General features: G+C 35.7%; 1 protein-coding gene across 9 annotated transcripts in view; it reads right to left on the reverse strand.

Annotated features, from left to right (window-relative positions):
* The window catches only part of DGKB (diacylglycerol kinase beta), a 381,330-nt gene that overhangs the window by 269,068 nt on the left and 91,309 nt on the right, over nt 1-20,953 (reverse strand). For 8 of the 9 annotated variants that reach the window (XM_008629944.2, XM_017729357.1, XM_017729355.1 and 5 more), the window contains one exon: nt 2,547-2,623. The exons of the other annotated variant lie outside the window; for it this stretch is intronic. In XM_008629944.2, the coding sequence (XP_008628166.1) occupies nt 2,547-2,623 (77 nt within the window). The remainder of the gene's footprint in view (nt 1-2,546; nt 2,624-20,953) is intronic. 9 annotated transcript variants of the gene reach the window in all.

Genomic DNA, 20,953 nt, shown 5'->3' on the forward strand with positions numbered 1-20,953 from the left:
ATTTAAATAAATATATCGCTCTTCTAAATTTGCCATAGCTCTATGTCGCATGTTTACTGCTAAAAAACTGGCATCATCTTTTGGTACTTTAAAAAAAAATTGGGAGTATTTATAAGATAATGATCTAGGGAAGAGAGAGGTAAAATGGAAATATGATGGTATCCTCTACAAAACACAACAACAAAACAGCAGTGCTGTCCAGAATATATGGAAATAAATAGCTGCACTAAGATTGATGCCAGCTGGATCAGTTAATTTTTGTCATCTCATTTACAGATAATAATTAATTACTTACACCCAATCCACAGAGTCCTCATCCAACCACATAAAATCAACTTGCAAATCATTCTGTAAAGAGTTTATCCACACAGCAGGCTGAATGCATGCCAGAAATATGGACACACCTGTGCAAAGGCAGTTCGCTTGTCAGAACAGAATATTCACTCAGTGGCAGAGGAAATTTTAGCCACTTTGCTTCCAGTTCTGCAGCTTGTGGCACGAACCTTGAGCTAACAAATCTTAACAGATCCAAAGCAGATTTGTTTCTAGCCAGGTTTTCTTTATGTTGCACACTCTGAAGTCTAAGTGCTGAGCAGCAAAGTACAAAAGCTGTCAGGGTCAGCCTAGGTCCAGTATTGACCCAGGAGTAGTGAATAGCTTGATTACTGCTGAAGACATTGAAGGCCTCACATGGTGTCTGTCTGGAATTCCTTCCTCCCCTACCCTCCTCCTGTCCTGCTCCCTGCCCTGGGTATTCTGCTTCTCTATAATTCCTGGATGTTTCAATACACTGGTAGAATTCTGCAAATGAATAGCTGCGAAAAGAAGAACAGGGAGATACCGTGCAGAGTCACAGACTCATCTCAAGACCAGTTGTGTTTATTAATTCCAGTTTTGCACAGATTTTGCCAATTCACCTGGCTTCAGTCAGAACAGTTTTCCTGGGTACCCATCTTGCCATGACTCAGCTTCCATGTAGCCCCAAACTGGAAAAATTACTTTGTTAAAAGAGACTAATCATACCACTTTCAGTAATCACGTTTATGGACAATTGATAATTTGAAAATATGTTACCTATGCGGCAACATATTATTTAAATATGCATAAAATGCACAGTTATTTTTTACTTTAACAGGGTAGATTTCACAAAACTGAACATGTTTTGTTATGTTGATAACATGTATGATAACTGAAAATATGTGAAGAATTTAAAAGAAAAAACATAGAATAGATTAAGACCATTTTATCAGTTCACATTTTTCCTACAAAAAGAACAAAACCAAAAATATGTCTATATTCTAAAAAAAAAGCAGATAAGGATGGTCCTACAGCCTAGGTCTCCCTATGTTACACTGGGGGATAAAGTAGATGATCACAGTATTCCCATCCATTTATATTCTACAAATGTATTTAACTAGAAACCTGGAAATTTAAGATGATCATTTATGATAATCTAAGGATCAGCTTACACTATTTTACTGAATTACAAAAATTTTTTCTCATAAACTAAAATGACCCACATTATGCTTTGCCAAGTTCAAAGCATCAAACAATTTTTCAATATCTATTAAATTAACTCATTAGTTGCAAGTAATTGTATTATTGCCAATAAGTTGTCAATAATTTTTGTACTTTACATCCTGAAATGTAAGATCAAGTAATTTTCATAATGGTTAGCACATTTTTCTATCCTGAATTTCACAAAATGTGAGCACAGTCAGAAATATTACTATTAGAAACATTACTGAAACAGGTTTTTATTTAGCTACATTCTGAATCACACTATTAGGATGTGCTAAGTGAATGCAAATTTCAATTGAGGATAAGAAAAGAAAACAATCTGTCTTTTTCTACCAGCCACACCAGAATACTTTGTCTAGTGGTGAATCTGTAGTGACAGTGTGCACACACAGCTTTTTTTTCAGCTGAATTCTTTGTTTCATAACATCAGAAAATCCCACTACTAGAAACAACACAAGAGAAACAGAATTTAAAAAGAAATCTTAATGGATGTTACTTTTATAACTTTTGAAATTATGCTTGACATTTCCAATCTTAAGAGACTTGAAAACCATATTAATCTTATTCAAAGGGTTGTGGAGGTGTTTTGGGGGGTTGTTTTTTATTTTTTGCAGGGGCGGTGGGGGGGAAGTCTGTGCACTGATTTTGGCTAGGATAGAGTTAATTTCCTTCACAGTAGCTTGTATGAAGCTTCGTTTTGGATTTGTGCTGGAAACAGTGTTGATAACAGAGGGATGTTTCAGGTATTTACAAAGAGTCAACGTCTTTTCTCACCCCAGCCCACCAGCAAGGCAGCTCAAGGTACATAAGAATTTGGGAAGGGGCACAGCTGGAATAGCTGACCCCAACAGACTATAGGGATATTCCAGATCATATAGCATCCTGGTTTTTTTACTTCTCAAACAATTTCAAATACCCCAAACACCTGATTTATAATTAATCTTCTATTTCAAATGCTTAGAATGGCTACAGAATTTGCCAATTGTCCCCCTCATTTCTGATCATTAAGAAACAAGAAAAATTACCCCTTCAGGATTATATTTTGCTAACACACCACTGCCATGGAATTCTTCTAAGACATCCTTAATTTTCTTGGTGGAATCTGAGTAAAAAAATAGAGAGAGAGAAAATGAAAATACAGAACACTGATTTCCATAACATGAACAGTAATTAAAGAAAAAACAATCAAAACTGCTAATAGCTTTTCGCAATACACGTCAGTAATTTTCTGTAGCTGTATGAGAGCTGTGGGCACAAAGAAAATGAGAACATACTCTACCCTCTTCATGAGTACTGTAAAAACCAGCCAGTAAACACAAAATGCTCAGAAATGAACACTCTTTGATCTAATCCTTAACTATTAAATAGCATATTTCTGAAGGAGTTTTTTGCAGGACTATTTTAAGTCACTTCTCTTGTCCTTGAGTCAACCACAAAACATGGTCATTTCCACTAGCACAACAAAATCTCCTTTGGCAGAGCTGCCAGTGAGTAGAGGAGCTGGACAATATCAAGATAAATGGGAACCTTGCAGAAAAAACTCTTCAGTGCTCACATCACAGAAAACAAATGTTGCTCTCAAAACCTCAATTTTTGCAGAGCTCTCAGGTATTCTAAAAACTGTCAGCTTCAGTAACTTTTGTCTAACCGAATTGTGCAAATCCCTGCAGGTCAGAATCACGTAGATATAATTTTTCCAATTTAACTATGGGCAGAATAACAAAGCAATTATTCCAGTAAGTAGCCATTAAATAAAACCCTTGAACTCATATTCACTTAGAATTCATCATGCACACAACCATCTTTTCCACATTAAATAACTCAGCAATACAATAAAAATAACTCAGTTTTTTTCTTAAAAATGCAGTAGTTCAGTGTATAATGGTCAAATCTGCATAATGGCCACAACACTATGAATTAGTAATGAGTTCCAATTCAATGAATAAGAGAATAGGTGAACTTTGCATCTGCACTTTTATTTCTACAACAAAACCTGGAAGGAAAGTAGAGAAGCAAAGAATGAACCAAGAACAAGACTATCTAAAGCAATTATTTAGGCATGTAATATTAGAAACCTTAGGACCTAATATGGCTTTTACTAATTAAATAAACAAAATATGGCATTGTAATAGTTATTAGACTTTAAAGAAAACCATCATCTTAAACCTGACTCTAAAAAGTACATTTATCAAATTATGTGACCTGAAAGGAGAAAATGTAGCAGCCAAGGATTTGAACAATAGTTACATAACAGTTCTGTAACAGCTCATAGCACTTATAAACAGGATACAACACTAAAATTCAGTTTTAAGAGATGATGGAGGAGTTGTTTCCCTCCCACTCTCATATACAGTTTATACAGTAAAAAGAATGGCTTTTCCCAGTGTTTTTCATTTATCAAATTTTCTTAAATAAAAACACCTGGGACTATGTGTGGCCTCAATAAAATTGTTTATTTTCACTAATTGGGTATATTTCAGTTTTACTGCCAACTGTAAGCAATGGAGTTTAGCAGGTCTCATGGGCAGTCAAAGCAAATATTTATTTCATAAAATCATCTATAATCTTATTGTTCTGTCATTTGAAATAGAACAAAAATCACAACTTTATGTAAACAAAAACAATATAAGTAATAAATAAACAACTATGTTCAGCAACAAATTTTATTATCAGCTGTGATTAGAAGCTGGTGGGTTAGACACTTACTGACCAGGACAAGCACACAAATTGATGACTGACAAAAATTCATTTTTTATTTGGCTTCTATAATTTTAATATACTTTTCAGTATTGATATACATGGTTGTATATAAAAATCATTGCATCTTATGATAACGATGTCAATAACTACAAAAGCGGCAGTGTGAGATGAGCAGGTGTTATGGCAAAGGTGATTGAACCTTATCCTAAAAAAGGATTTTTCTGAACTTTAGAGGAAAGACAGCAAGGTCTCCTCACACCTCTTTTATTATCCAAATTAAAAAATACATAAATAAAATAGAAATGGACTGCTTTCTAGAGGGTTTAAAACAACGTCTTGAGGTTTTCTTTCAGCAATGACCATGCTTTCATTTCATATTTTGCCAGATAGTCTACTCATCTTTAAATCAGTATTATGCCTACGCAACTGTAATTAAAACCAAAACCTATGTCATGTTACTTATTGAAAATAAATTAAATTGTTGCTTTCCATTTTTTCATACTTTCCTTAGTCAAGTATCAAGATAGAAAATATGCTCTATAGCAGCAACAACACTTTTCACCTTTTTCATGCATGAGCTTAAAACAGTCACATCCAAAAAGCACAGATAGTTTCGTGTTTGAAGTAACTGTCAAGAAAAAAAGGTCTCTAGATGTAAATTCTGCTTTAGTTGTCCAGCAAAACTTTTCAAAATATTTCCACATTCAGGTCAGTAGCTGTAATTCTTTCGAGTACTACAGCCAAGGCAGAATCATTTTTTACAATCTTTTGTTCACAGTCATTCAATCATTTTTCCAGTTCATGTGACAGTATCCAAGCTAAAATAGAGATCTTTCAGAGTTCTCAAAATGACATACCGATATTTTAAGCAGAATGGCAACACACAATCTTCTGCCTGCATACTCTTTAACAGTGCTGACAACCCTCAGAAAAAATTAATTCTTCTTCCTCAGCCTCAAGTAGGCAAATATTGGGAACATGTTCCATCTTTAATAAGTTGACATAAAGGTATGTCAACTATTTGAAGAATAGGATTATTTTCCACTCTTATTCAGGAATCACATAAAAAAAACCAAAAAACCAAACACCAACCAAAAAAAACTGTCTTAGAAAGCCCTATGGACTAGAAACTCCAATAAAATGTTATCAACTCTACTTAAAAAATAGTCAAGTACATGCTTTCCATCAAAAAATAGGCAAAAAAATGCATAAAATATATACTAGAAGTAACTAGAAATAACTAGAAATTTCTAGAAGTAACTAGAAATTTTTCCTAAGATTTTTTTTCCTAAGCTTTCTAAATAGGAAGTAAAAACAATGGTACAGTTTTGTCTGATCCAAATCATCTACATAATCACTGTAAAATGCTGGTGTAAACACAAACATCAGAACAGATTCTGTATTCCCACTGTTTCCTAAAAGTACAGATGTTCTGCATGCCTTAGCAGCTTAGCACTTTGGAGCAATTTCAGTAAATTCATAAGTACCACTCATGTTAAAACACAAACATCATTTTAAACTCTGTTGGATTACTTAATTTTTAAAATCAAGGACAAATCCCTTCTTTGTCTAAGTCTCTGCATTCCAAGCTCTCCTCAAGAGAGATAGTTTCCAAATATGTGTGTATATATATATAGTATATAGCCTGTCATGGCAGTGCTTAAATCCCATGTTATCTGCAAATTTATAGCTGGCACAGTACAAATTTAATGTAGCTTGAAATACAATGTTGTTTCATGAAAAATCTCTGTTTTCTTTGTTTTCACAATTTTGCTATTTTTATTACCCACTAGGGCAGAGTTTTGGGTGCCCAGCCAAAATACAGAAGAGCTTCAATTCTGTCCCCTGCCTGAACTGATTTCAACTCTTACTGTTCAACCCATCTTCTGTTGCAATTTACATTTAGTCAAGAGGCTGGAAGGAAAAAAAGGGAAACCGTGGCCCAGGATTCAGAGTTTGCCTTGGATGAGGTGAGATGTTGTTTCCTACCCGTGATGGCTTGACAGTGAGTTTGGGGACAGAATAAATAGGCAAGGCATGGTGGGGAAGACTGCTAACTGAAAAGCTGTTATAAGTACATGGGAGAAAAGTAGCTGGATTCTACACAGTGCTGCAGAAATTCTGTTTTAAATTAAGGCTCCAAAACAATAGAGATATAGAGGTGACTTGGGATAATGTTGTGTTTTTTTAGAATAAAAGCAAAACAATTAAAATAATGACACTAGAAATATGAAACCTGCATATATAAAAGCAAAAGTATCAAAGTGTCTGATTCTTCCTTAACTATCTTTCAGCCCTGACAAAGATACTTTTTATAACCAAAGACAAATTTACATACTAAGTTCAAAACCGTTTGAGGTTTAGCCCACATTAAAAATTATTATTCATTTTTTAAAGTGACTCAACTTCATATGAAGAAAATTGAGCATTCAGTTGAGACTGGAATTTGGTATATCATTTCTCCTATGATCAGAAAACATGAAACAGAAGGAAAACTTTCCCAGATCACACACTTTGCCTACATGTTCTCCCCATCCTCACAGAAAAGTCCTTCAAGAGAATTTTTTTCTTGAAAAAAAAGACTCATAAGACAACTTATATAAAACTCACATGCTATGTACACAGAAATGTTTTTCAGTTCAAAAGGAAATAAGCATTAGAAAAAAATTATTCTGTTATGAGTTATAATTCTCAACAGAAAATCATAACAACCTGCATATTTATTGGGCCATAACTAATTTTAACACCTACAATAAAACGTAGAGTAATAACCACTTTCTACCTCTATATCCCTTTTGTAAACTTAATACAATATGAAACACATCACATACAAAACATAAAAGCTTCACGGATTTTCTCTACATCTTATTAGGGCTTAGAAAAGCAAAAGGTCCAACCATATACATGCAATTTTCTGCATGCCAACAAAGCCTAGCTCCAATTCAAAAGCTCTGCTTGACAGATAAACCAAAGAGAAGCACTGAGAGAAATCCAGCAATCAGCTGACATTACAGTTTTTATACAGGTTCTTATTCTATGGACTTTTCTTTCTTTTGTGGATGCAACAATACAGTAACGTGTGTGTATCTAAATTTATACCCATAACTTCTTTTTCTTTTTGCCTAGTTCATTTTGTTCAGAGAACTGGATAATGCTTTTACTCGAGCTATAGCTGTGCTTAATCTAAACCTTTACTAGTCTAGAAATTCCAGTATATTAAAGCAGCCAAGCCTGCCAACAAACCTGTATGCAGCACCATTGAGCAAAGACTGTTCACCTTTCAACAGAACAGTTGTTACAGTAAAGACGTGGCTCATCGAGCATGACTCAGGCTTGCAGCATGTCTGTGTTGGTACGAGATGCCTGATGGTTGTTACTGAACTTGCAGAAGGCAGCAGCTTACATGTCCTGCCCATACATATGGCTGCAGGCTCACTGCCAAAGCTCTTTCAATATAGGTCACACCTCGGTTTTGGTTCATGATTTATAAGTGGTCTTTTGATGCAAATTTCACAAAGGAAACAAATATTTAAAACCTTTAATAGGGTAAACACTTGATTTTGGCTTTCTTTTAATGAGAATTTAAAACCTATTGTGGCCTTGTAAAAAATGGCCAAGAAGAGAAGGCAATCACTGTCCCGTGGCCTAAAGGTGACCTTCTAAACCTGCTGTTACCAATGGTTTGGGTAACACTCTGTAATCAGAAGAACTGGACTCCATCCTCCAGCAAATTACATTCTCATTGAATTCTATGACAATTAGGAAAATCGATTCTTAGAAAGTCAGAATTGGATGATGCCGCCTAAATAAATACAGTGGCAAGTGATTTCTGCAACAGGGAATGAAGGAGGTAGAACAAGAGAGAAGTAGGAGCAGCAGCTCCTGCTGCAGAGGAAAACCTCCTCCTGACACCCAAAGCAGGAGCTGCCTCTTCCACCCATCCTCCCTGCTGGGGCTCAGCAACACAAGGAGCAAGACAGATTCATTTTACCCATTGCTATGAACTAAATGATACTTGGACAAGGACTTCTTTGTGGAAATAAGCAATATTGACTGCGTGTGCCAACATATCTTTAGTCCACATTAACAAAAAATGTCCATCAAATCCCTCTTCCCTAAGCAAATGTTCAAGTGAAAAGTATATGGCAAACAACAGGGAGTTGGGGAGGCTTAATTTTAGTCTGCTAGTGGGATGAGCTTTCAAAGGAAGAAATAAGTAAAGGACAAAAACAGACTCCAGAACTTGAGCAGAACTGCAGCTAAGTCGTGTGTGTACTTAAAAACTGTCAAGTAAGAAAAAGAATGCATCAGATTTTTACATTGTAAAATGACTCCAGCTAACTTTCTTAGTGTCTTTTGGACTCCTTTGTTTCCTGGCATCCTGAAAATTATGTCTTCAACAGTCTGAAAGCTCCTCAGAGTGCATCTCTGAGAGGAAGACTCAGGATATCAGGGTGCTGTCAGTATTTGGGCTCCGTGGGACCAGGACCCCATGGATGCTCTGGGTCAGCAGGGCAGGCCCTGACCACCAGGGCCTGTCCCATCTACACAGGTGGGAGGGGGCAGCCCCAGGGCTGGGCATTGGGCACCTCCCTGGGGACAGGGCAAGTCCCCAAGACTGTCAGCCTCTTAAAAAGCACTTCGCACTGAGACCAGGAAGGAGGAGAAGCCTTGGGAGCTTCTCCAGTCCTCAGATCCCATCATCACAACTGTTTGAAAACTCATACAAACCTTCAGGAAATAATAGGTGCTTGTTTATTTCCCTTTCCTCATTTCCTGTTTATTTTTTGATATTTTTGTTTATATCTGATAGAGGCTCCCAGCTCAAAACTTTTTCAGTTAGAATGATGACAAAACAATTCTCTATTAAATTAAGGAAGGAATAATGTTGATAACGTATTTCACCCCAAAAACTAAATCTAAGCACTAAGTAGTGAAGATTCAAATCAGTTTGGTTAGAAATTTAGCAGGTATTATTTCAGATTTTAAGTGGAAAAAGGGAAATGGCTTCGTAAGTTTGAGAATATTTCTACTGGTTTTGAAATGTACATTTTAAAAAATACGCTAGTTCACTTGTTTCTGTTTTCCCCAAAATGCCACTCCTCGAATCCTGTGTTCACACCAAGAAGGATATTGAGGTGCTCGAGTGTGTCCAGAGAAGGATAATGGAGCCAGGGAAGGGTCTGTCACATAAGTCCTACAAGGAGCAGCTGAGGGTACTAGAGTTGTTTAGCCTGGAGGAAAGAAGGCTCAGGGAGACCTTAATTCCTCTTTACAACTCCCTCAAAGGAGACTATAGCCAGGTGAGGGTCAGCCTCTTCTCCCAGGCAACCAGCAACAGAACAAGGGGAAACAGCCTCAAGTTGCACCAGGGGAGGCTGAGATTGTCTACAAGGAAAAATTTCTTCACTGAAAGCGTGGTTAAGCATTGCAACAGGCTCTTCAGGGATGTGAAGGAGTGATCATCCCTGGAAGCGTTCAAAAAAGCGACAAGGTACTATATGATGTGTTTTAATGGGCATGGTGGCACTCAGTGAAAGTTTTGACTTGATGGTTTTGGAGGTCTTCTCCAACCTTATTGATTCTGTGATTCTCTGAACTTTCATATTTGTATACTTTGAACTCATAACCTATTTAACCTAAACTTCTTTGAAGAGGATATATTGCAAGACAAAATTTCATAGCTACATCTGGTTCTTCTGCTCTTCCATACAGCACAGACAGTTCTTGAAATGATTTTGTCCTCTTCTTGAGCACAAAAGTTTTTCCCCATTTTGCTTTATCATGTTTCTTGTTTCCAAAAGTATCAAGTTCATTTTACCCTTCCTCTTACAAAGTTTTAAATGTTTATACAGTGACAATTCTTGACATCGCAAAATCTGTGTTTCTTGCAATCATGATCCTCTATTTTAGTTTATCTTGGGAGCAAAACCTTTAAAGTCAATTACATAATACCTAGGCCATAAAACTGAGAGAAGTAGCAACACAAGTACACATGGATCTGGACCTTGAACTACAAATGAGGAAGGCTCCTGCACTTGCCGTGAATATGTACCAGTATAAACTGGATTGCCCTTTTTCTGTCCTAAATATGATTCCTAAACTTTTGTTCTCAGTGGTCTCATGCTTGGTGTAGTCATGAAGAGCAGCTAAAAATGAGATCACTAGAGCCTGTTCCCCCCAGGACTCAGAGAAACAAGCCCTGACAATGCTATCAAAAGCTTTTCAACATTTAGTGGCAATCAAAACTATCAGAAACTCTATCAAGCAGAGTAGTACTGCCACTGGTATTTTGGCATGTCCAAAATTCTCTGTTGCCTGACTACATTTGGTTGGGAAGACTCCACATGATGCAGATACATAGACGTTGTCTATGTATCTGCATCATGACCCTGTATACAATGTTGCCAAGCCCTTGCATTTTCATTTTTATACAAATACACATAGACGTAATATGCACAATTTGAATTCAGATGAGTTTTTGCAATCAGCAAGATATTACCTGATCTAATATATCAAATTTTTATAAAAAATTAGCTTAAGGTGGCCATATACAATTTGGGAAAGGGAAACATAACATGTCTCCTTTACATTCTACGCATCTTTGGATAGCATAAGCAGATTTGGCCTCTTGGGGCAAATATTTCATGTTTTTTTAAATTGTGCTCCAATTTACATAATAAGAAATTGCCTGAAGGTTCATGACTCAATACTCCTGACTAAAAATAAAATTTAAAAAAAAAAATCATTATTCTGTGTATGACGTTTCTCCAATTTCTATTTCCTTTGTAGAATATTTTTAAGTTTGTGCATGTTGAAAGTGTTGACACTGCAACAACAGTCCTCATTTATCACTGTTTCAGCTGAGAATCTTGCCATATATATTTTGGATTCAATCTTTGAGTACTTCTACTATTACACGTGTTGAGCCTGCAGAAACATTATTATTATATAAAGTTTAAAGTTAGTCACTGAAAAAGTAACAGTTTTATCATCCATGGGAATGAGCTGCTAGCAGACATCTGCCTATGAGTCGCAGCTTCCCAACCATTGCTTAATTACAAAGGCATGGTATGATGCAGAGATTGTTTCCACTGTGGTATTTATGCATTCGGCTACCTTATAAGGCTACTGAAAGAGTTTACTGCTAAATAGATAGAATTAAAAAATAAAAGTCAAAGGAAATAGGCTACAGACTGATCAGTTAAAAATAAAAAGTCATTTCCAGTTTAAGACCTAAATTCTGGGATAATTGTTCTCCTAATTGCTGTAACTTGAAGTTTAATGAAATAAACAAATGGTAAGAGACTACAAATGTGTCTTAACTCTATGATAGGAAGTTTTTGAGTTTGCCTATTTTCATTACTACAGCAAAGCAAGTCAGTATTTATATTATACTTTCACACATTAAATAAGTTTAATAAATGCTCATTTATCTTAACAATTGTCATTGTAAATCTATCCTGGGATAGATTTTTATGTTCATTGCTCTAAAAAACAAATATTTCAAGTACTACTTCCATAAATCTTCTAGATGTGGACTTTCAAATTTTAAAAAATTCTGTTTCCATCTAAGCCAGCTGTTTTCAAGATTGGTATAGTTAAACAGCATTTTTCATGCATTGCTATACATTTTTTTTTTTTCATCACTAAATACTTTCTTCAATTAATTAACTGCTTTATCTCACTGATTTCTTATGTGCCCTTATGGACAATATGGACCATAACAGATAATACTTGAGAAATCGAGTGTACAGAAGAGAGGTATCATGCATGAACATCAAGGAAAGGAAAGCCCTTAAGATCAGTTCACACTCCTGGAGATCTGTTTTCTACTGCTCCTTGCTTGATGCATCTCAAATCCTTTCCCATCCTCTATAAAAACATTAGACCTGAGTTTTGTATCTGCCTTAGTACAAAGAGATTTCATCTCCTGCCTTTCCAATTTAATATCAAAGCTGGAACAGGGTAATTCTTTGCTCATTCCAGGATTCTAAGGAGATGGCAAGTAAGAATAAACCTTATAATATAATACTTTGACAAAGACAGCATTAAACCCTACTGCCAGGATTATCTGCGACTTTATCAAATGTCATTTTGTGTCAGAGTATCAGGGAGAGACACTCCAAGGAAGACTGCATTTTCAAGGAAACTTACTAGGCAAGGTAATAACATTATTCAGATAAATAGCTCCTACAAGCAAGCTTATAGAGAGCTCTAATCATCCTAAACAATATCTGCTTGACTCTTTAATTTAAGCAGTTTAAAACACTTGGGTTACTTGTCCTCTACAGGCTTAGAAACCAAAGCCCATTTGCTCTCTTAAGCTTTATTTCTCACTCTGTTATCACTTCCTACAATTCCCTATTCAGCTAATAAAACAAGCAAACAAGAACACATAAATTCTCAGCCATCTCTGTTCAAGTATTCAGAAACAGCTTTAATCCTAAAATTATCCTATAATCAGTTTTCTATGCTTATATCCCATCAATCTGTTCTTCATTTATACTTTCGCACACTTACCTCATTTTTCTCTGAGCTTATTCCCCAGGATAGATGGTTGCTCTTTTGTGTGCTACCACCAATTACCTTTTTTTGTGTTACACACATAGTAATACACAGCTTTCTGTGTTTTAAAACTTTAAAACTAGTTTGTCACGTTCTATAGCTTACCCCTGGCTTTTGAAAGAATCACTTTGCATCACTTCAGGGAAATAAAAAAATGGATTGTTTTCAGCAAATCTGAGTCACAGGGAGTCTGAAGACAGGGAAAGGGAAAGAAATGAGAAGTACTACATATCTAGACTGATTTTTGCCTTAAAACAATAATGATGAACTGTTGGATAAATATCCTTGAGTGAATATCTAGGTAACTCTGCCTTGGCATGGGGGGTTAGACTAGCTAATCTTCAGAGGTTCTTTCCAACCTTAACTATTCTTTGATTACGTGAATGAGCTAAGACATAATTATGAAGGCATCATGTGAAAAGGATAGAAGCCAATTGACTCCTACTTACTACGAAAGTTTAGTCACTGAGTGTACATGACAGACATACAGGATGACATAATGAAATAAATCTACCACCCAACAAACCAAAGACCCCATCAAATAAACTGTGAAAAATGCAGTTTATACTAAAAATGCATATAGTTTAACAGAAGGATGGGTAAAAGAGAGTCATACAAAATCTGAACACATACATGATAACAGTGCTTCTTGCCCACAATAATGCCAAGAACTATGACAAATAAGATAAAGGACTGCTTAAACAAGAACAAATCTTTCAGAATTAAGTTGCATTAGCTTGGGGTTCATTTCTAATATTTCCAAGACAATAACTCATCTTGAATGCATTTCTAACATCCACAAGGGTTTTTTAAAGCCATCAAATAGTGATCTATGGAATTTATTTGGATATTTATCTAACAGTTTGGAACAGGACAGCAACCGGTCCCTGTGTCACAAATTTACTTCTGAGGTACCAAAAGTAGCTAAATTAAGCCAGTTCTTTCAAAGTTCTGTGAGACATACTCACAATTTAACTGCAATGTGAGCATACCCTGAGTCTTTCATTGCCTACTTGTATCAAGCAAATTAGTATCTTCCTCCTCTATAGAAACTTGCAGCCCTTTGAAAGGTCTATTATAAAATGACATGGTACATAAAGAAATATTTTAAAGAGCATAGATTGTACCAATTTATTCCATGAAAAGAACCCTTAGAGGCCAGCACTCACTATGGACAGTTGATATAAGTACCATACTGATCAAATCACTGTATTTTATAAAGTAATTTTGCCGTTTACCTGTCATTACAGTCAGAACATCTTTTTAGCAAGTTCTGGCAAGTATACAAAAAATTTTCTCAACAAACTCTGTTTCCAAATAACAAATGTGCTCTCCATCTTTGGGTAGGTCCTTCCTTAAAACATTCCTGCCACAAATCCTGACAACAATGAATAAACTTTGCAGTAAGCAGAATCTACCTTTCCAATCCATAATATTACCTTTTGGGGAAAAAAAATAGAAATGAGATAAACAAATTAATTTATTAAAATATCTTTTCTGTCACCTATGCTTCAAACTACACAGATATGCCCCTAAACTAAACTCAATGTATCTTTAAAAGAAAAAGATAAATGTCTATTTATTGCAAGCTTAACATAAACTTAACATAAGCTTATTCAAATGTTTTATGAATATGTATCCCTAAAGTACAGGTATTATAACAACATTAAGTTGTCTAACCTAGTAGCAAAACACCAGCAACATCACACTGGTATTCATCAACTTAATGTTGCCACGGATAGAAGACAACATAATAGTAATGAACTATCAACATTTTCAGGTCCCAGGATTCAATTTTATATCCCTTCCTAATCCATCCAGTTCCACCTCAGTATGATCACACTGGATATGCTTGTTTATTTAATTTTATATTGTTCAGTTAGGCAGATTAACAATGATACTTTCCAGAGCATGTAAGATACAGATAATTAGAGCAAAACTAAGCAGAAAATATATGAGAAGAAGAATGGGGAGTTAATAATGAAAAAGGATAAAAGAAACAAGAAAAAACAATAATAAATAGGGAGAAGAAAAAACAGGAAGAGGCAGATGAAAATTCAAAAATAGCAAGGACAAAAGAGAAGAAGAAAGAAAAGTTCAATCTTCTGATCTTCTTCCCTTATTTCACATCTCTCTTCTTCTGCTCCTTCACACCTTTTTTAAAAAAGTGGTAACTAACGTATCTTAAACAGAAAAATCTAAAAGTATGATCTCATAATTTTCTGAGTTTCCAGAGACCTTAATTTCCCATGATCTAAAAGGATGACTTCAATTTCAGAATAAATATATTCCATCTAATGCTCTTAACGTGAGGACAAAAACCCTAAAACATCACAAGTTAACATTAGAACATGTTAACATTAGAACATGAAATAGGAAATTACAGCCACAAACAGACATTAACTTTTCCCAATGTTTTTTATTCATCATTAACTCGCAGCTGAAGATTCTGAATGTTCCATATGCCTGATAAATAAAAGTATTTCAATGTAGTAATAAGTTAATAAAATAGTTCATTTTGAGGAAAAAAAAAAAAGGGAACAGTATGATTGGAAATAAATTCACCTAAAAACCTGGGGAACAGACTAGCTTTGCGGAAGCTACATTCCAATTCCAACAGTTACATTTCAAGTAAATGGAAGAGTAAACCACCTGTGAACTTTTTGACTCACCTTCTTGTGGAGATCAGGCTTAAGAGACTTAGCTTGCTTTGGTTCAGGAAATATGAAAAAAAAGGAAAGCTGGTTGACACAGTGAAAGACCTCTGAGAGTGCAAAGGAAAACAAAACTAGACTTCAGAACTTCAAAAAATGGTAAAGGAAACAAGTTAGACTTTTCCTTTGCTTTTCAAGATGGGCTTTCCCTTTCCTCTTTTATATCCTGTTTCAGAATTAGACAAAGGAAAACATTTGAATAACTATGTTGCAAAAATACTGTTCTAGATCATTTTAACCCAAGGAATCTGTTCTTGTTAAGAAGACATTGGAAGTCCTGGAGCTTGCCAGTCTTGCAGCAAGTGCAATAAACAGTGGACAAGAACTTATGAAAAGTTTTAAGACATTTCACCTCAAGGAAAGAGAAACTCGAATGTCTGTAGGGAGTATGGTTTTTCTTAAGCAATGGTACCACACTTTATTGGAGCCTATTATATGTTTTAAATACCAATGTATAGACAAACATAAAACTGTAAAACCAGAATTTACTGAATGGTCTTTAGCAGGTAACAGGCTTCCCTAAAAAACACAATTATGAATAAGTATAGGACATGTCATTTTTACTTGGTGTCTAGGATGATTCAAGCTGGCCTCTTCCACTCCTTCTGTAGCCCCATATATTCTTCATTCTCTTACAAAGTAAATTTTCTTACAAGGTAATTTTTTAAGCTTGGATGTGGTATGGAATTAGACACCAAAGAAAACTGTCACCACATTTATGCTCAAGTTTCTCACAGAGAAAAGACTTGGTTTTGTTCTAATGCTTTCCAAACAGGGTATGCCACCAGTGAAATAAAGCCCATCTCAGACTGCACCAAAAAAAACCTCAGAAAATAAATGGCTTACTAATTTTCAATATGTATGAGATCATGGCTTCAAGATAAGTCATGAAATAAAGACACAGTCTCCTGAGTAGTGACTCACAAACCTCTGCACCATTAAGAAATATGCCAGACCCTTGTCAGAATATCTCAATCTCAGTGTCACTCACAAATAGCGAAGAGGTTATACTCCCAAAAGTCATCTAAAATAATCTATGATTTATCCCCCCCTTCTGTGTCTTTTAACAAATTCTAAATCTGAAAAACAAACCCAACACCCAAGATGCAGATATGAATATATATAAAATTGCTAGTCAGAAGAATAACTATTTCTAGACAACAAAGTAAATATTATTGAGGGTGCTTTCAGAAATCTGATCACCCAAACCAAAATTCTAAGACACTACAGAAATCTCTCTGTATTTATTTTACTTTTAGTTAAATTTAATATAAAGCTGTGCAAATTTTTGCCTTTTTCCCATCAAAATGATAATTTTTTGTAGAAATTTCCTTTGTTGAAGAGAAGAACAAATGCTTCAGCAGATAACATATTCCAATAAACCTGATATTAACAGTCATAGAATCTGAGAATGGACTGTTTTGGAAGGGACCTTAAAGATCCTCTAGTTACCCTCCTGCCGTGGGTAAGGGACACCTTTAACTAGATCAGGCTGCTCAGAGCTCCATCCAACCTGATCTTAAACACTTTCAGGGACAGGGCCCCCACAGCTTCTCTGGGCAAACTGTTCCGGTGCCTCACCACCCCCATAGAAAAGAATTTCATTCTAGTATCTAATCCAAACCTACTCTCTTTCAGTTTGATGCCATCCCCCCTTGTCCTGTCACTACACAGTCTTGCAAAAAGTCTCTCTTCATCTTTCCTGTAGGCTCCCTTCAGGTACTGGAATGCTGTGATTAGGTCACCCCAAAACCTTCTTTTCCAGGCTGAACAAACCCAATTCCCTCAACCTTTCCTCAGAGGAGAGGTGCTCCATCCCTCTAAACAACTTGGTGGCCCTCCTTTGGACTCTTTCCAGCAGGTCAATGTCCTTCCTGTGCTGGGGACCCTAGACCTGCACTCAGCATTTCAGATGGAATCCCACAACAACAAAGCACAGGAGCAGAATCACCTCTCTTGACCTGTTGGCCATACTTTTGATGCAGCCCAGGACATATTCTTTGACAATTACATTTAACTTTCTTTTTTTCTCCCCCAAAGAAAATATTGAAATATTCAATTTTGTAAGCATCAAAATATTTCAAAAGAAACACCGCAGTGTATTGTTTCAAAAAATGTGTTGTTCTATGTGCCTACAAATGGCACTATTATGTAAAAATGTATTCATTAGCTTGAATCAGGCAGTGGAGGAATTCTAGAGCTCCTGAAATAAACTGAAAATAGACTCCAGCTGCGCTGCTGCACCACTTTACTGCTCATTTCTAGCTTAGGAATCTTTACAATACACTGCAAAGTACAGCACAAAGCATGTTGCTTCTCTGGGAAATTCCCAAACGTAACAGGCTTTTATTCTTGTCAGATGGCCCAAGTCAGTGTCCACAACACAGGTACACACACAGAGCCCCTTCTAGCTCTACACAGGTTCTCAGTTCCACCCACGAGCATTCATTCCCTTGCCAAATAGCATAATAAGGATGGCCTTAAGCAGAAGCTGAGAGCTGCTTGTGTGGCACTGGACATGGCACTGCTTCAAGAGGATGAAGAAGGAAGGACATGAACCCGTGAGGAAAGAGGGTGGGAATGGGGACACCCATGTGTAAAGGGCAGATCAGCTGCTGACTGCTGCTGAAAGGGTGAGTAAGGAGAAGGACAGCCTGCAGGCCATCAGAGCTTCCCAAAAGCTCAGCAAAGCAACACAGCTGCATGTGCTGCACTCATGCTGCACACAGAAAATACACCGTGTTCCTGCTATCAGAATTCAAGTCATTCCTTGGAAACTTCAGTCACTAAGACAACAATGTGCATCATATGGAGTTAACTGCAGCCACATAAAAGCTGGAAAATCAGAATGAAGCCTTCTCATTCAGCTTGCTGTGTGTCCTGTGAAGGCATTGAGCACTTTACAAAGATCAGGAAATTACTTCTGTCCAATTTTAAAGGGAACAGCTAAAATTCAAGTTGTTTAAAAGCCTGCATACCATTCAGTAGATAAACTGAATACTGAAAAACAAAAACATTTTTGATATTTAATCATCACATCCCAACCTTTCTGAAAAAGCAATGGAATTCCTCCACTGGAGAAATACTGTATACTTCTTTATTTTCACTTTCTTCCTGGTTCTGTAGCTTCTCTCTTTATTTCAACCCTCATATAAACCCTTGATCATTTCATGCATGCTACCTTACTTGCCATTAAGCTTTCTTTCCTCTTTATGTTTATTTGATTTTATCCAAAATTTCTCTGATGTTAATTGCCACATTTTTCACCAGTGCCTCCTAACTACTTATCGTTTATTTCTGATGTACTTGGCTATGTACTTACAAAACAATGTATTATGTATAATGTTTAATATTTAATCAAAATAACTTTAAAAAAATACTTTATCTGCCTCCTTGTTCACTCTCTCCATGTTTATATTTGATCTGCATCATCTTTTAAGGCAAAGGTTTAATGTCATTTTAAAAATCTATTATGTTCTGACTATGTTTAAAAATAGAAAAAGCCTGAAGAATTGAAAAGGTCTTTTCATAAGAAATGCTGATAATTAATTAATTTCATAGAAAACAGCAATGCATAATCTGCACAAATTAACATTGTTAAAACAAAATGTAATTTTTGTGGTCAGGAAGATTTAAAATTGATTTTTTCAGTTTTTTCAAAATTCAAAAAGAAGGCTCCTAGAAATTGCCTAGAAGTTTTAAGATGCCATCTGAATTTCCAGACTTGCAAGTGGAAAACATAGTAGAACATTCTACATTCCCCTGAAATGACTATTAGAATTCAACAGCATTAATGCATAAAATTTCAAAATGCAACTGAATGCCAACCAAAAAAGCAGTTTGAAAAATCTCAGCTCTCATACCAAGCTCCAAAGCTTCTACTCATGGTCATTTGGCAAGGGCTGGCCAAATTCTGACAGCTTTTACACAGCTCATCGGTCACTGAAGTTGTGCAGCATAAGTTACTAGACTTTTATCTGAGACTAAATATGTAAAATGGGGGAGAAAACAAAACACAACTCCAAAATATGTATGCAAAGAAAATATTTTTTTCTGAATTACATGGAAGACTACTATTTACACTAAACTGAAAGTCTATCAATAAAAGTGGGAATCTCTCCTGGTAGGTGTTGTTTCACAAAAGATTAGGACAAGACTGATATTCTATGTAATTATTAACACTAAAAACTGATTACAAAAAAAACCATAGTGAAAATAATAAAAAATCTGTTATGATAATAGACTTTATTCTCCTTTTGTGAAAGGGATGAAACTGTTTCCTATTTCTCCCACCTGTTTAGTCATTATAAAGCAATAATTGTGAAAAAATGAAACAAATGGAAGAAATGGGAAACAGTTTCATCCCTTTCACAAAAGGAGAAAGAAAATGAAATAGAATCCACTTCATAAAACAGAATAAGGCATTGAGAGAGTGCTTCTGAAAAAGACCAAACAGTTAAACATAAACATTTAGTAAAACAATGCAGAAATCAAATCCCCAGAGATGCTTCACAATCTTTAAAACAAAGCAGGTGATCAATTCTTTCAAACTAAATCTATTTGACAGCTGTGGTATATGTTTTTTTATTATTACTATTACCTTTACTTTTAAAAGATAGTTGTATGAATTCTGTAAGAAGCTTGGTATAAAAATACTAGAATGTTACTAGAGATGAGTTCATAGTTATATATTAGTGGTCTGAATAAGAGAAGAACTTACAAAAACTCATCTGTTGCTATACACAGCACTAACCACAATTAAAAACCCTAATAGTCTGCCTCAATCACCACCTCTGAACACCACACATAATACTCTTTGGCACTATATGTGTAGCAGACAGCAGCAAGAGAACACAACTTTTCTATCACTGCCAGCATGAAGAGCAAACCCATATGAAATATGCCTGGGAGTCATAACTCCTGGGGGGGAAAAACAGAACATGACAAATTCTGCATGGGATAGAACAACTTGCTGTACATACAGGTGGGCATTCCTATCCAAGAAAATGGTGTCATTTGTTAGCTTAAATAACAACTTCCAGGATAAAACCTGAAGTAAAACCAGCAAATTTAACATAACAAAATGCACTGACATGATATATTCCTAATTCATTAACCCAAGTTATTTAGAGCAGTTTATGCAGCTTTTTTATTCACTAGATACAACACAACACCTAATGAGGTCTGACTCAGTTTAAAGCCAAAGACCTTCTGTAGTGCAGAGACCATATTTATTGTTAGTTTCCACTAAAATAACCAAATGGAGATGTGATTATAACCTGCTCTGCATAACTACACAAGATTTAGATTTGGTTTTTATGTCCAAATAGACCCTGAACAAAGACCGACATATTTGTGCCTGGAACACTCATAAAACTTTTGAGATGCATGCCTTCCAGGAACAGGATGCTAAGCTGCAGAGATGACTGGATTTGTTTGGGTATTTTTCC

Source organism: Corvus brachyrhynchos, unplaced genomic scaffold (assembly GCF_000691975.1).
Source record: "Corvus brachyrhynchos isolate BGI_N302 unplaced genomic scaffold, ASM69197v1 scaffold142, whole genome shotgun sequence".
Classification (NCBI taxonomy): domain Eukaryota; kingdom Metazoa; phylum Chordata; class Aves; order Passeriformes; family Corvidae; genus Corvus; species Corvus brachyrhynchos.